At 38.7% G+C, this 16,309-nt stretch overlaps 1 protein-coding gene across 2 annotated transcripts in view; it reads left to right on the plus strand.

Moving 5' to 3' along the window:
- The first annotated feature begins 393 nt into the window (after positions 1-393).
- Positions 394-16,309, plus strand: part of SYT1 (synaptotagmin I) — a 135,201-nt gene continuing 119,285 nt past the window's right edge. For both annotated transcript variants that reach the window (XM_010561820.1, XM_010561821.1), the window contains exon 1: positions 394-580. In XM_010561820.1, the coding sequence (XP_010560122.1) occupies positions 409-580 (172 nt within the window). In that variant the 5' untranslated portion in view covers positions 394-408. The remainder of the gene's footprint in view (positions 581-16,309) is intronic.

Raw genomic sequence — 16,309 nt, forward strand, 5'->3', positions numbered from 1 at the left:
AAATAGTTCTGTAAATACACTGTGAAATTTGCACATGGGGAGCAGTTATTACCCAATTTGCTTATAGTTTCAAAGTTGAAAGGCAAAACGTAAATCTGCGTGAGAGTTTTACAGGAATTTTGAGGTTTCAAATTCAGCAATTCAAAATGCAACATGGTTGGAGAAGAACTCTAAGCAATAAAATTATTCTGGCTGAAATTAACCCTGCAAAAGACTTTTCTCTCTTGTCTAATAAGTATTTTATGAAGAGCATGAAGCAATATGCTGATGCAGTCATATTTACCCAGTAAGCATGAGCACCAAGTGATGTTGTGCCTATTTAGTCTTTTATTGATGAGAGACCCATTTCAATGATTTAAACATTATCTTTTGGGGTTTTTTATTCCAACAGCTTACCCAGGGGTTAAAATGGTGAGTGAAAGTCATCATGAGGCCCTGGCAGCACCGCCAGCTACCACAGTAGCAGCAGCCCCTCCAAGTAATGTCACCGAGCCAGCCAGTCCCGGAGGAGGGGGAGGAAAAGAAGATGCATTTTCTAAGTTAAAAGAGAAGTTCATGAATGAACTGAACAAAATTCCATGTAAGTAAATCTTGATTGATTATAAAGCTTCTTTTGGCAGATTAGATTTAACTTGACATTTTCTTCTTTGTCATTTATTTAGACAGCATACTAAATGCTTTCTAGTCAAAACGAGAAAAATCACAAGATAAACCTGGTTTAGTAAGCTTCTCAAAATTAATTGGAGTAGAAAAAACAGGGCTGAACTCATGCAATTTGAGTCTATTCCTGAGATGACAGATTGTCTTGGTAATTTTTACTGATGAATTATTGCTGAATCATCAAAACTGGAATGGCAGAACTTCACGGTGGCCATGGGACCAATAAGCAAAATATTTCCTACCAGTAACAGTTAGGGTTTCGTGTTTATGACAAATGTGTGTGGGCATACTACTTTAAAGCAGAATTTGGCCAAAACTCATAAATATGCAGAAAATAAGGAAACTGTGTATCTTTGGGGATTAGAAAATATAGAAAAAATGGGAAAAGAGCTTTTTAAAAAGAAAATAGCTGTAATACATCAGTAATGTGTGAAGATAGCCTTGCTTTTCCCACTCAGTAATTCTGTTAGATCAGCCATTGAACGTTGTTTGTGGTGAGTTCCTGTACCTATGCAGAATACGTTAAAAGTACCAATGTATATTTCTGTGAAGTCAGTAGGGTTGAAGTCAGCAGGGTTCTTCTGGTCTGTGCTAGAAAGTGTTGACTCAAAGTTGAGGTCTCAATTTGTTCACATTTGTAAAAAAAATAAAAAGCATTGGCTTTTTGCTGTTGTTTATCATAATGCTAGGGTTCTTGAACCTGTTTGGTATGTTTTAGTATGCATACACTGGTATTAAATATACAACAAATTCAACAGTGTCAAAGTTGTTTCATGTAATAAAGAAAAAGTCCTTTTTGTTACTGAGAGAAAAATTACCTGATGATACAAACAGATAGTTTTGGCACTTTTGTAGACATGAAGGTGAAGGCTGTGTGTGTATGAGTGTTTTAATAGCAGGCATTACAAAGTCATTCAGTCTTTAATAATTTTTATTTTAGAAGAATGAATAAATGTAAAATATTTTCAGGGAAGTATTTTAACATGTGTAAGAGTTTTCATTTTTAGAAGGTTATCATTTGCATAAAGAAATGTTGTGTGACTGATAAAGACAGATAACAAATTAGAATATTAATCGATTTTTTATCTCTGAAATGGATCTTGGCAATCTGGCAGATGCAGTTTTTGAAAAATTGATAGCAAACAGCTTTGCTCTGTCACTCGAAATTCTCACTTGCAAGAATAGAGGTGTTACAGTGGTAAGAAGTCCGTATGTCATTAGTTTGGTAATCTGCACAGTCCAGTGCAGACCATACTGAAATTAAATTGCCTGATGATATCATGGGAAAAACAGAACTACAAGAAGAAAAAAAAGAGAGGAAAAAAGAAAAGACAAGACATTGAAGGAGAAACAGTCAGCATTTGAAACATTTGTCTTTTAATTTTTATCTCACCATGCTAGGTAAATGAGGTAGATGACACTTTTATGTAGATATTCTTTTATTTTTAAACTTTGATTTTAGCATAGCAGAGGCGTGAATGGTTTCCAAGATGAGGAACTCTGTAATTGGTAGGTCTAGGAAAAGGTCTGTAGATAGAGAGGAACTTTGAATGCACTGCTGCATAGTTTTTTAAAACAAGTCCAATCTGGACAATCTTTCCAGATAGGACTGAATAAAAAATTAAAAAGTACCTACTATTACATGGTGAAAATGCTTACTGAGAAAAGTGTACTAGGCCGTAAGACAAGTCTTAGTTATTATGAAACACATTAGAGTATCTATAAAATATGGTATCTTATGCTGATAGTGAGACCAGAACATATTGCCCCCATTTTAGAAATCTGGACTCTTATCCAAGATCAGGCAGTAATTTTGAGGTGGAGTGGAGAAACGAACCTGGGATAGTCACAGATCCCATGCCAATTGTCTGCTCTGCTTCTAGAGGCTGCAGATGTGACTGGATCTTCCCAGCATCTCCATCAAATACTGGAACTGTTTAACATGACATTCTGCTGTGTTTATTTAGGCTTTTTTAATTTTGCCATTTCAAGAAGAAAGTTGAATGTTCATTATGCTACAAAGGGCTTGGGTGTGGGGGTTTTTAAAAAAAATTTAAATATGGAATAGTGCCATTGACATGTTGGAGCATTTTATATCACAAATAACTTTTGTTTTTCCCATTTTCCCCAATAACAAATCCTATGTGAATGGACTGTAATTGACAGGTCTGTATGCATTTAGTTTATGTCCATAGGGAGTTGTCAGCAAGGTGGTGTTAGCCTATTACAAAGCTGAGGGTTTAATTGTGGTAGAAAAGTTGTCAGACCTTACCTCTTACAGCTGGTTGCAAATGTTTTGAAAATCACTCTTAAAACAGAGCAGAATGTAAATTTGTTCCAACCAAATCATTTTTATAGTGCCTTTCTGGGAATTTCTTGCTGTGCAAGAGAGAATGTATATGGTGAACGGGCCCTATTGGGACAGCACAGATGCTTGGGTCTAAGAACACTTCCAAGACCATGGACCAGGTTTCTCCTCTGGTAGATTCAAACTGAAGACCTGACCCCTAGTCTTAACACATGGCAGTCATGCAAAGCTCAGTAGTTTGAAAGTCATTTGAAAGCTTTCAGGCATTTGAAAGCTCAGTAGTTACTGCGAGAGGATTTTTTTTTTTCAGTGCTCTGTAGTCTATGTGCAAGAGAGAAATAATTAAATGGTTTAGTTGCCTGTGCCTAAGATGTCTGCAGATGGAAAATAAGCCATCATGATTTAATGGATGTATAATAGGATAGAATATACCCATATTGTGAAAAAGTTCACCTGCAATCAACTTGGTTTGAGTGATAAAAAAGCTGAGCTGTAGTAGGGGCTAATTTATCTATAGTCTTCTCTTTCTGTTTTTTCATAGAAATTACATAATATCAAGTCATGCTTATATAAAAAAACCCAACATTCAAATAGTGGAATACATGATGACAAAAATAAAGGTACAGCAAACTACATGCAGCTGAATAAATACTGTTCTTTCCATATGGCTTATAATAGAACAGTCATCTTTTTAAAAGAATATGTTTTGTAGAATACATAGAAGCCACAAGTTAAATAGTCTAGACATACTTAACTAACTAAAAATATCAGGATTCCCATTAAGATTTCACTTTGCAGAACTGCAAGATAGGGTCCGTGCAATTTAAATTATACTGATGTTTCCTCCTGTAATATATGCACCAGAGAAGTCTTATTTTGTCAAAAATGGATGAATTTAATAGAATGAGGATATAAAAGTTCCAAGAAGAAGGGAGGTCCCATTTGTATTAATATACATTTATTTCAAGAGCAGTGATGCAGTATGTAAACCCAGTTAAAGTTTTGATTGATACAAGCAGAAATTCTGTTTTTTTCATGGATTTTTATCTCTTTAAAGTAGAACATACTCCACATTTTGTGGCAGGAGAGTGTAGGCTTCCAAAAGCACACAAATCATTCAGAATGGTGATGTCTTAACATATATTTCACTCTGGATAAAGCAAGTGGGATCATTTTATTACAATGAGTCATACAATTAAAGTGCAAGAATCCTGTAAGGTTACTGAGGCATAACTGTGAAGAATTTTTTTCTCCGTTATGTAAATGCCTGCATTTTGGTTGTGAGTGGCTGATTTGCATAATCACAGTACAGTTGTTTTTCCATAACTGCACTGTGTATAAAAGTCACTCTATCTTAATTGGTTCTTATACTTTCTATCCCAATTTATCTTTAATCTGCAGAATTTTTAAGCTGTTTACCAGAAGGGGGAAAAAGGTACCATCTCTGCTTTTACACTTCGTGTTTTAAATGTAGGAATTCCAACACTGAAGAAGGGGATAAAACAAAGCAGATAAAATGGCACTTACACTTCTGAAAACAAAATTGCATTAGAGGACTTGATAAGACATACTGATTCTTTCCTTCCTCCCTCTCGCTGCTCTTCCATCTGGGCCTTTGTCTACAGGCTAGGAAAATATCTGCCATGCATTGACAGTAAGCGAGTTCTAGCAAAACTATGGAATTGCAAGACAGCAACAGCTTTTGGGTGGAGGCTTTACATGTCAAGATACTGATACTAACCATACAGCATTAGTTTACTTAATAAGCATCTTTGTAAAAGGAAAGTGATTTTGATGTGTTTCCTAAGAGCACATTCCTATATGAACAGAAGATCTCGTTCTGCCAACAAGGTAAATAAAACAGCACAAATCCAATAACACTCCAGCATACATCTGACTGAATAATGATACGCTGTTAATGCTTCTGGTATCATCTTGAATAGCTGTAATAGCTGAATGCATTGAATCCAGGATACTATCATTACCTCTTTAATGGGAAGTTATTGCATATTTCTAATGCTTTTTGCTGTCTTACATTGTAATTGGATAAAAAGTTACATTTCTATACCAACCTTATTCTGAAATGTTCGGCTGGCTTGCAACTCCATTTAGCCTCAGTAGCTGGTGCTCAAAACCCCTAAATTTGATTCATTGTGTACAACTGACTGATAATCCCTCAAACCAGGAGCTCAAACCTGTGTGATGATTCAGGCTAAAACCCGATGTTCTGTGCAGACTTGTTTCACAGTCTGTTTGCGCATATTCAGAGAAAGGTTTTTTTCCCTCTCCTTGGCTTAGTGAATAACTGTCAAAACAAAATGGGACTGGAGGCTGCAGAGGAAACTGTAGTAAAAAATGTAAAAATAACTGTAAGACCCAGGTCAGTTTTAATTCTAAATAATAGCTTAGAAGCTGAAGTACAGAGTTATAGCTATATTTGGGTAAATTAGCAAATAAAATAATTCTGGATTTATGTGTTTAGCCATTTAAGTTAAAGTTTCAGCATTCAGCAGTCATCCTGGACACACCTCATAATTTCTTTCTCCCTGCTGGTCTCTGCTGTTCTGTCCTTCTGCCTTCCTTGACTGACCAGCTGAGGTTGTATTAAGAGTTCTTATTACCCTCTGTAACTGGCAGTAGAGTTCATTTCTTAATTTTTCATTCTTATTTGGCATGAAGATTATCAAGGAGATATTACTGAATTTTGTCCATTATTAGAAAACTGAAGATTTTGTGCATGGGGTCTTTCTGAAACTTAATTTTTATGGAGCTGCCAGCTTGATCATTTGCAGAAAATAAATTCAGGCTGTTCATTTCACTGCTTCTCCTAATGGTTCCTGGAGTACAGGTGTCACTGGCACAGGGAGGAGAGGGCACATTCTTTTCTAAGTTCATAAAAAGGAAGCAAAATGCTGATAATAGAATGATTTCAGATTTCAAAACTGGATTAATAGAGACAGATAAATACCGTAAAATCACAATAAAAGTGATTAAAAAAAATTCTCAGCAATAGCTATTATTTATATTTCTATGGCACATACCCATGTTAGTCATTGCCTAAGATCTTCTTAGGTTACCCAGAAAAAGATTTAGTCTCTGCTTCAGAGACCTTACTGTCTAAATATAAGGCAAGTAATAGCTGCCTGCCTGCAGAAAATGAGGACTGTGTGTATGTATGTTCGTGTATATATGTACACGCATATATTTGTCAATACAATAAGCAGTGATCTCAGCTTAGGAGCAGTCTGACATTGGCAAGCTCTATTTAGGTATCCTGGCAAACAGGACTTGTAAGGAGAGATTTAGAGGAGAATAAAGAAAGAAGTTTCTTGATGTTCGGGAAAGTCCGAAGAACAGTGCTGGAGGAAGTGGGAAGGCATAAATTCAAGTCTTCTTGTTTCCCTTCCTGTCATCGAATCATTGGCAGTTGCTCATGCCAAACAAATACATGCAGCTTCACATTGGGGAAGAAACAGGAGAAATCAGAAATAAAGATTTATTTTGGAACACAGAACAAGTACAAGAAAGAGCTATTACAGTACAATAATAGAGGAGGGAAAATCATTATTTCTAAATATAGCAATTTAAATGCAAATTTCAGGTTACTTTTTTTTCTCCCTGAACCCCACAGTCCCAGAGTTCAGTGATTACATGAGAACTTCAGCATTATTTTTTTCATTAAATAAAAGTTTCTAGATCGCCTGCTAGTAGGGAAATCTTGAAAATACTACCCACACACATCCAGAAGACATAAAAATCGTGAGACAAAGAAAAACAATTCAACTGTTATTTTATAAACTTATAATATGAAAATACCTTCGTTGTTTTTTGGGGTCCAGCATATTTTGAATGCTTGAAATTAGGAGTCCTGAAAATACAGCTTTTAAATCCAAAGTATCTAAATAGATACTGAGGGGTGGAAGAATGGAAATGAAAACTCATGAAGCAGAAGATGGATGAAAATCCTTGTCTGGAAGGAATAGCGTGTGGTCTGAGATCCTACTGAATTACACGCTGTTGATATTTTAATGATTGATTCTGTCATTAAGAGAATTTTTACAATCCATGAGTTATTTTCATATGCCTTCTGATAGGTTCCCCTTAACACGTCCTGTACTTAAACGTTTGGATCTGTGACAGCTGCCAGTTTGATCCTCATACAGGACTGAGCTAGGACCCTCAGGCTGTTAGAAGTACGAGCTGCTCTGGCATGACCCAAAAGTGCTGCTGCAGACCGTAGCTGGATCCAGCACCGGCAAGCACACGCGCTTGCCAGGAGGTTACGCATCTCCTCCGATCAAAGCAAGCTCGACCCGTGCATTTGACACACTTAGGTCTGAGGGAGGACTCTGTTCCTATGCTGGCCATTATTTTGGCTCCTTGGACAAGCCGAGGAGGAAAGGAGAAATCAGAAGAGCGGACTCCTACAACTTGAACCAGAGCACCAGCTGCAGCACCCTCCATCCCCAGCACAGGGGAAGCCTGTCACATGCTAAACTCACGTCCTCTTCTGCGGCACCTGGAGAACGTACCGTCCCGTCCAAAAGGAAATACTGTCTCTTAGCCAGAAGCACACTGGGCGTGCAACCTCAGTGTCAAACAGAATTATACATTATGGATTACATGTGTCTGAAACATCGTTTTCAGAAACAGCAGTTGGGTTTGAGTTGTATAATCTGAAAGAAGGGGAAGGAGCAGCAAGTTCTTCTGTAAAATACATGATGCTCAGAACATTTCAGCAAAATATATAAAAACAAAAAAAACCCGTTCAGATTAACTTTTACAGAGATGGGGATGAAATTCATCTATAGCAGAAACAGGGCTGAGCACCTACCTTTGGTTTGGTGACAGGGTTTTAACAAGGGGTGCCAGAGTACCCCCAAGGGTGTCCTCTAGCACATCACTGTGATTATTATTTTATATGTTACAACAACTCTGGTAGGTATTTTATTGAACTATAGATATGTCAAGTTGTGCCAGTGCCTTATAAATTGAGTAGAGAATTCAATTTACAAGCAGAAAACTGAACATAGTTGCTGGCTTCCTTTCAGTACTGGGAATGTATCTTAAAATTTCATTACTTTGTGTGAGGGAAGGTGCACTGAAATGATGTTTACATGCATAAAGTAAACACAATCTTTGCTAGTCTTTTTCAACTTACCTGCAGCTGAAGTATCTACAGAAATTACCCATTATCTATTATAATTCAGTTTGTAATCTTGCTCTGAAAATGAGACTTCATGGAACAATTGTTCTGAACTTAAAATTGAGAATACATTTAAAGATTGATTCTCAGCAGCATACTGCATAAAATAAAAAAAAGCACTTGCGACTGTGGTTAATAGATTTGCTTTTAAAAAGTATAGTATAAATGGGCAATGGAAAATATAGGAATTACTGTTAAGTTTGATATTCCATCCCTATCTCAGCTACTTGTGCCTAGGCACTGTGGCATATCTAGAAGATATTCTCTTGCATTTTTATAAAAACCAAGAGTAGATAATGAAGCCTCTGTTATTCTGAGGCACTGTTGTAAGTTGGCACAGCTGAAGAACAGAATGTCATTCTTTGTTGTTATTGTTAACTATTCTACTTAGGACTGGATAAGTTTGCTGCTGAGAATTATCCAAACTAAAGTCTTCCCTGAGGGATTATAAATACATAATACCCTCTTTATTTTGGTTGACATATGTTTTTTAAAGTATTTAAACTTTTTTAAAGAGACAAGAATTCCTTTATTGATATATGAAGTGTTTAAGATACCTGGTCATCAATGCCAGATTGCCAAGGTGGCTGAAATACTAAGCCACTGACCACCAACAGGAGCTTTCAGGAATGCTGTAGGTCTTATAGCATCCTTTCTTGCATTCCTTTTATCTTTTTAGTCTTGGCTTGTATTTCAAGCGAGATCTTGAACTGGTCTAGACCTGAAAATCTCTACTGCTTCCAGAACACACAGCCAGTCTGCAAGAGCTGTGGAGGTGGCCTCAAATCTTCAGAAGGATCTTGGTATGGGTAGACTTTGCTCTGACTCCACAGAAGGAAGCTGTGCTGCTGAACTTGAATGACTGCCTCGTGAAGGCGGAGTTCCAGCTGGCAGCTGAGCGAGCCATCTGCCTACTCCTGTGCAGGTTTCTGAATCTGAATCTAATCTTAATTATCAACTTCAGCAAGAGCTGCCTAATTTGCTCACAGCCCCTATATCATCTGGGGGCATGTTTCAGTACTGTAGCTGGCACTGTTTCCCTATTGCAGTGAGAGCCGCCAAAATGAAAGATGAGGTTTGTCCTTTCAGATGGGAAAGGCATTTCAACCCACATCTAAAAGGGAGCTCTAGAAGTGCTCAGGGTTTCTACACTTAGCTTTTAGGAACGAGGCTCTGGGAGTCAAATTCACAAATTGGAGTTAAATGCCTTGGTTCTCTTCAGAATGACACAGAAACAGGAGGCCCGGGTTTATGCAGAAGGAAAAACTGGAGGGAGATGTGTCTGAAATGGTACCGGTCTCACAGCCTGTGATATCTAGGAAGAGCCCTAGGTTAGGCCCTTATAACAGAGAGATTCACAGTCTGAAAACACTTTCCCTGGACTTCGAGACCTGATTTCTCTCACTTGGACAGCGATTGTTTCACTCTCTTCTGTCAGTGTACAATCTGATGAAGAGCAAGGGAACTCACTGGACCAGAGAGCTGACTGAAGGACAGCATATGCGTTTTGCTGTGAAATGCCATTGTACAAAATAAGCAAATATCACTGGCTATTTACAGCTCCTTACTCTTATTAAACAAATGTCCCACACTGGGCTACAGACTATGACCCCATGAATCCTGCATTTCTTTGCTAGCTTTTCCTGCAGGAAAGGCCGATCCAAGTTAGTTTTCCAGCTTGATCCCTTGATTTCCTTTAGTCTCAGGAAGACCAGGAACTCGGGTATTTTAGGCTGCAGCCTGGATGATATTCCTCAACCTTTGGCATGGCAGCTCCCGTGTTGTCAGTTTGAAGTAGCCACACAAACCCTTCGTTTGACACAGCGGAATAGGGATGGCAGTTCCTTGAAGAGGAAGGGAGGAGGAGTATCCTAAAGCTGGTGAGCTGCCAACAGGATTGAAAGTCATTTCCATGTGAGAAGCTTTCTCCACCTAGAGCTGTGTCAGGACCATCCCCTGTATGGCTCTACCCCAATGGGGAGGAAACCTCCAGGGCTAGGACAGGCATCAGATTATTTTTTAAATGAAAACAGTTTATAGAGAGGTAATACATTCTTCACGTAGTCAACAATGTTGATAATAATTTTTATACCTTTCTTACAGATACTCTTATGGTCCTTTCTTGCCAGAGTTCACTGAATTTTCTACTTTCCTTCTGTGTTATTTCATTTATGTATTTATTAACACTTTTCTCCTAGCCGGAACTCACAGGAAAAAATTGGCACAAGCAATATAGTTGCTAACCTAACATTCAGACTTGTTTCTTCTTTAGTTTTCAAAGCTCACTCCTCCTCCAAAGCCAGCTATTTTATCATGTTTTGTAAGACCTCACTACCCAATTTTCAGCAAACACGTGCTTTAAGCTGGAATATAGCATTTCAGGTCTCAGCCCTGGAGTCAGTTATTTGTTTGTAATATGCCATGGGTGCAGATTTACTTGCAGCACGGGCAAGGGAAGGAGGACAGAGGAAGATAAGGCAAGCTTACTATTCATAAATTTCAGTCTAGCGTAGCATTTTAGATTACAACTCAGTGATGGTAATCACTTTATAGGAAACTGTTCCAGAATACCAATTTCTAAACTCTCTTGCCTCATGAAATATTTATTGATGAGTTTTAAGTCCTAGGACAGCAAGGTGGCCAAGATGACAGAAAATAGTATGGGGGGTGGACAAACAAGAAAGTTTAATGTTACCTGAACTCAGGGCATATCGTTAATGAAGATAACATAGCATGAAAAGATGTCAAAATTTACTTGACTATTCTGAAACAGTCATGCATTTGTAACAGTGATCGTAAGGTACAAAAATACTTATTCACACTGCTTTTCTTGACATAATTGTAGGTGTGTAGGAAGAGGCAAAATGGAAGAGGGAAACTGTTTACAAAAATCTTTTTTCTGTTCAGTTAATGCATTAACTGAAGTGTTTAAACTGTGCAACATCCTTGATTTGCAACAGCTCTTTTGTCAGGAACCTACTGACAGCTGGACTTTGATTCTGCAAAGTGCATGGATCTGTCCAACATCACTACTGCTTCTCACTGCCATGTAGAATAAGAAAACTAGCTATAATTTTGTAATGATAATGACAAGAAGCATTTTTATTCTGTTGAACTGAGTATTTATCCTGGTAATTCCTGGTAGAAAAGGAACAGAAAATATATCCTCTTTAAAACAACCAACCAATCCCCTAAATTGTGTCCACATTAGGTAAAATAATTTGTGATACCAAATCTCTGATGGCATAGTGACACCAGCTGAACCCTGCAGTGCAGGATGAGTGCAAATTGGTGAACAAGTTTTTTCTTGTTTTCAAGTCCTTTTCTTAACTGACCTACACCACTCTTGTAAATAACCTAAAAGGCAATAAAAGTACTTTCTTACTTGATATAGCCATGCAAGTATAACATGGGTATGCAGGTACTGAAATGATACACGGCAGATTTTAGAATTTCAAGAGGTTTAATCCAGTAAGGTATTTAAATGTGTACTAACCTTTAAGCTCCTGAATAGTGCATCAAATTAAATTTGTTACACACAAGTGGTTTGGAGGATCAAGACTGTAAACACTTGCATTTCTAATACATGCTGCGATTTACCTGATGAACTGCTACATTAATTCATATTTTAATGTAAATTAATTTTACTTTAGCTATGGTTATTTTAAAATTTTGTAACTCTACAAGTGATGTAATTTTAGAGACATGTACCACACACACATATAGTGGCAGTAGCAAATTTCTTTTCAGACCTTCATAAATATCAGTGTAATTTTTTTACCTTCCATTTCATTTTAGTAGGCTGCTTGCGGAGAGTTGTGCCCTCTTTTGTCACATGGCTTACTATTGCAACACACATTTTCATCACTGTTGTCAAAAAAAGACTGCATTTAGGGCAGTTGTTTAGTTTAAATGATCAGTAGAGTGCTACTTCGAGATCATTTGGGATGGGGGGGGACTGAAATTTTCCAATGGAAGCCATTGGAAGAATGTAATTACCTCACTTGGGATTTGGGCCAACCCTGCAAACATCCAATTTCCACAGAAGTGATTGAGGTTCTTTCCATTTAGTTTAATGAGAGTCGGATGGGGCTGTAAGGCATTACAATCCTTTTGGGAAAGTCCCAGGGGATCTTTCATCACCACAAAAGCTGAGGACATTGGTTTTATGCTTCCTCCAAAGTACAGCAGCCCTTGCATCAGTGTGTCTCCACTGCTGTTCCCCAGCATTACTGGCTCAGGGGGAAGCGGGCCACCACAGTGCCGCTTTCTATGCCTGAGAGGGATCCAGGATACTGGCAGATGATGTTGTTTAGCTTTCTTCTGGGTTTAGCTTATCCATGAGCTTTAGCGAGTTGTTCGGGTCTTTGGTGGGTGTACTGGAGTGCTGTGGCAATGAGCAGGGAGCAGATGCGATACCGCACTAATTCCTCCCTCCTTTCAGCTTCGGCACTGAGAAGCATCTGAAAGTCAGCATCAGACTATCACAGGGTTCAAGACTTTCTCGATGGCTGGACCCCAGCAGTACTTTAATCCTTGCAGACAAAATTATAGGATTGCCTCCAATGCTACTGATAGTTCTCTGGGCAGACTTCTTTAATCTTTCCCCTGGTATCAGGGGGAATTATAAAGTGCTAGGAGCATACATTAAATCAGTCATGTATGCTAAGATGGATCACTTTTAATAGATTAGCAAATGCTGTAATGCTATAATTTTGCTTTGGTTTGGTTTTTGTAAGAGGAAAAGACAAGCTGTAACACACATCAACATAGGACTTAAATAAATTATGTCCATGTTTATAGTTGTTGGGGAGTGTACTTACCGTCCAGTTCCCAAACTTAATGAGACTGTACCCAAATGGTGGGGATGTTGAATTACAGCAGTTTGTTATTCATTCAGCATCGTCAGAATGAGGGTTGGGAGCCATTAGGAGACTGAAGTGTCAGTGAGGATTCCTGATGTAGCAAAGCAATGCTGATATTCCCTGCTTTCCCACAATATTTTATGGGGCAAGGAAAATAAAGGGGTTTTGCATCAGTATTGTGGTTGTACTGACATTTGGGGAGTGGAGAACTGAGAGCTGTAAAATATCTGTGTTCCTGTCCTGATGCTAGGTGAACTTAAAATTGCCTTTTCTAAGGTAAAAAAAAAAAATAATAATAATCAGTGATTCTTTCTCCAAGAAGGTGCAACTTTGCTACCACCAGACAGATGACCATTAATGACAGTATATGTCTTCACAGTCTCTGTGTCAATAGGTCTGATGTTCTGAGAATAACTATTACAGAATATGTTGGTGAGACATATAGCTTGCAAGCATTAGAGGTCACATCTGTGATCTGAAAGTAAACGATAACCAATTTGTGACTTACACCTCCAGTTCTTCTCACCATCTTTCATCTACTGCCTCTTTTCCTTGCTTTTTCCTGGTTGCCTCATCACACAGCACCTTCTCCTCTCATTTACACTTCCTGCCTCTCCAGAAAAAAAAAAACAGTTTTGCTGTGCTAAGACTTTCATGGAGAATACAGTTACAGGAGGAAAGAGGAAAGTTAAAGCCTACGAAATTTTTTTGACATATGGCTGAGAGAGGCATAAGGCTCCCTGCCAGTGCTAGTCTCTGCTCCATTCTCCAGGCTGTGTGTCTGCCGTAGGATACTTCCGATGAAAAAGAATAAACATAAAACAATATTTCTCTACTTTTCCCTCTACGTCACACAAAGCTTGCTAAGAAGGAGTGAAAAGCGTTCAGCTAACATTTTAGCAAAGCAAACTGAATACTGATGTTTATTTTTTAGTAACTTCAAGACTAATGTACTGTAAAATGTACCATTTTTTCTTGTCACAGTGGCAGAAGTCACGAGGGTAGGACTAGCTGGCTTTTTGCTCAAGACAACAGGGCTCCTGTCAGTGGTTGTTCTTTACCCCATAAATATGTTGAATGTTCCTGCACTGAACCATGAACTGGAAACCTCATATTCCTGCTCAAGTGTTTTCTAACTGCTACTAACTATACTACTAGTTGGACAAGAAACATTTTTGGAAGGAGAGTCAGAAGAGAAAATTGTATTGCCTATGACCCTGCGATGTCAATGGCAGTCAGTAAAATTGTGTGTGACCTCAGATAAGGATCAACAACTGAGACAAGCCAGGATAAATCACAGCATTGCCAAGTTTAGAGAGAAGCCAGAGGAAAATTGGTTACAGTGCTGGCTTCCAGAAGGTTGTTTCCTGGCATGAGCTGGCTCAACTTGAAGGCATGTGAGGCCAAGTAAATTAGTACTAGCCACTTGCAAGGGGTATGCCTGTCAGAAACTGCTTCTGTAAAGGGATAAAAGGGCTATCAATCAAAATACAGTCCACATGTTGGCCATAATTAAAATACTTTGACTAGAGAGCTGTTTAATATGGTTTATTTGGGGGTGGTATTTTTAGTTCTTCCGTGGTTGACTCTGTGGAAGCCACTGCAGAGATAATGCATCTCTACGCCATCAACAGTGAGGTAAATGGTGTTTAGTTTTGCTCCAGGAAAGGATTTCTCCTTTCATCAAGTGTCACCTCTACTGTGATGGGCCTGAATAAATATAACTAGCTTCACTTACTTCAGTGGAGTCTCCGGGGACAACGCTGCCAACATAAGTTATTTATGATTTGGGATGGGTTGCATGCTAGTCACAGCACAAAAATATTACTTTGCAAGCTTACTGCATATTGCAGGCAATGGAGACAAAAACTTTATCCTTAGTAAAGGACTGTTTCACCATAACAATAAAATTTATTGGCCCATTTTTACCTCTGCCCACTGCACTTCTCATACACTATAGTGTTCCTGTATGTAGCCATAACTTTGGCTCTCAAGCTCCATTTAAAAGGATTATTGATGAGGTTTTCCTTTTCCTCACCTCAAGGACAGGCTCCTCACCACCCAGCAGCTCCAGGAGTTTGTGACAAGTTTGTTTAGAAACACTCAAACTGTCATCTCAAAATAAGCAGAAGTTATCTACTAGTTTCTGAAACTCTTTTTGAGATTTCACCAAATAAATCCTGATTTTGCTGTACTGCAGAGTAATATACTAGTATCAGTGATCAGAAATTAAGGCAAATATTTGCAGATTTATTTCTGAGATCGTTTGGGCAAATCAATATTACTTTGCTGCATTCCTTGGTTATTGAAAATATAGCAAAGGCAGCACAGGGTTAAGATTCAAATTTTATTAAGTGTTGTGCTCACCAATATAGTCAACTTTTAAGTCTAGAAGAAGTTAAAAACTTTGTATCCAATGTCCTCTGTTGTTTTTAAAAATAATTTCTATCTTGCCTGTTTTTTACCATATATAAATTACCATTCTATATTTATAGTGGCTTAAAACTCTGTGCTGATTTAAAGACAATTCACAGATGGCTGAGCCATAATAAGGCCTTCAGGCATTATAAAAGCAGTTTGTCGTTGACTACTATATATTGAGCGAACGTGGGAGAAACGTGTGATCAGAATAATACAAGAGTAATAGTAAAGATAGTCAATAAAAATATGCAAACAATAAATAAATAATGACTAATTATTTAGGCTCTTTAGGAAGGACAGGCAGGGGAGACCAGGAGGGGGTGTTGCCCTCTATGTCAGTGACCAGCTGGAGTGCGTGGAGCTCCGCCTGGGGATGGATGAGGAGCTGGCCAAGAGCTTATGGGTCAGGATTGAAGGGAGGGCAGGGACAGGTGACATTATAGTGGGGGTCTGCTAAAGGCACTCTGACCAGGAAGACCGAGTGGATGAGGCCCGCTATAGACCTGCTGTAGACAGATAGGAATAGCCTCACGTTCGCAAGCCCTGGTCCTCATGGGGGACTTCAACCACCCCAACATTTGTTGGAGGAACAACACAGCAGGGCATAAGCAATCCAGGAGGTTCCTGGAATGTGTTTGTGATAACTTCCTTCTCCAACTGATAGAGGAGCCAACAAGGAGAGGTGCTTTGCTGGACCATGTTCTCACCAACAAGGAGGGGCTGGTGAGGAATGTGAGCTCAAGGGCAGCCTTGGCTGCAGTGACCATGAAGCAGTGGAGTTCAAGATCCTTAGGGCAGCAAGGAGGGTGCACAGCAAGCTCACTACCCTGGGCTTCAGGAGAGCAGACT

The sequence above is a fragment of the Haliaeetus leucocephalus genome, unplaced genomic scaffold (assembly GCF_000737465.1).
Source record: "Haliaeetus leucocephalus isolate CR32 unplaced genomic scaffold, Haliaeetus_leucocephalus-4.0 Scaffold151, whole genome shotgun sequence".
Classification (NCBI taxonomy): Eukaryota; Metazoa; Chordata; class Aves; order Accipitriformes; family Accipitridae; genus Haliaeetus; species Haliaeetus leucocephalus.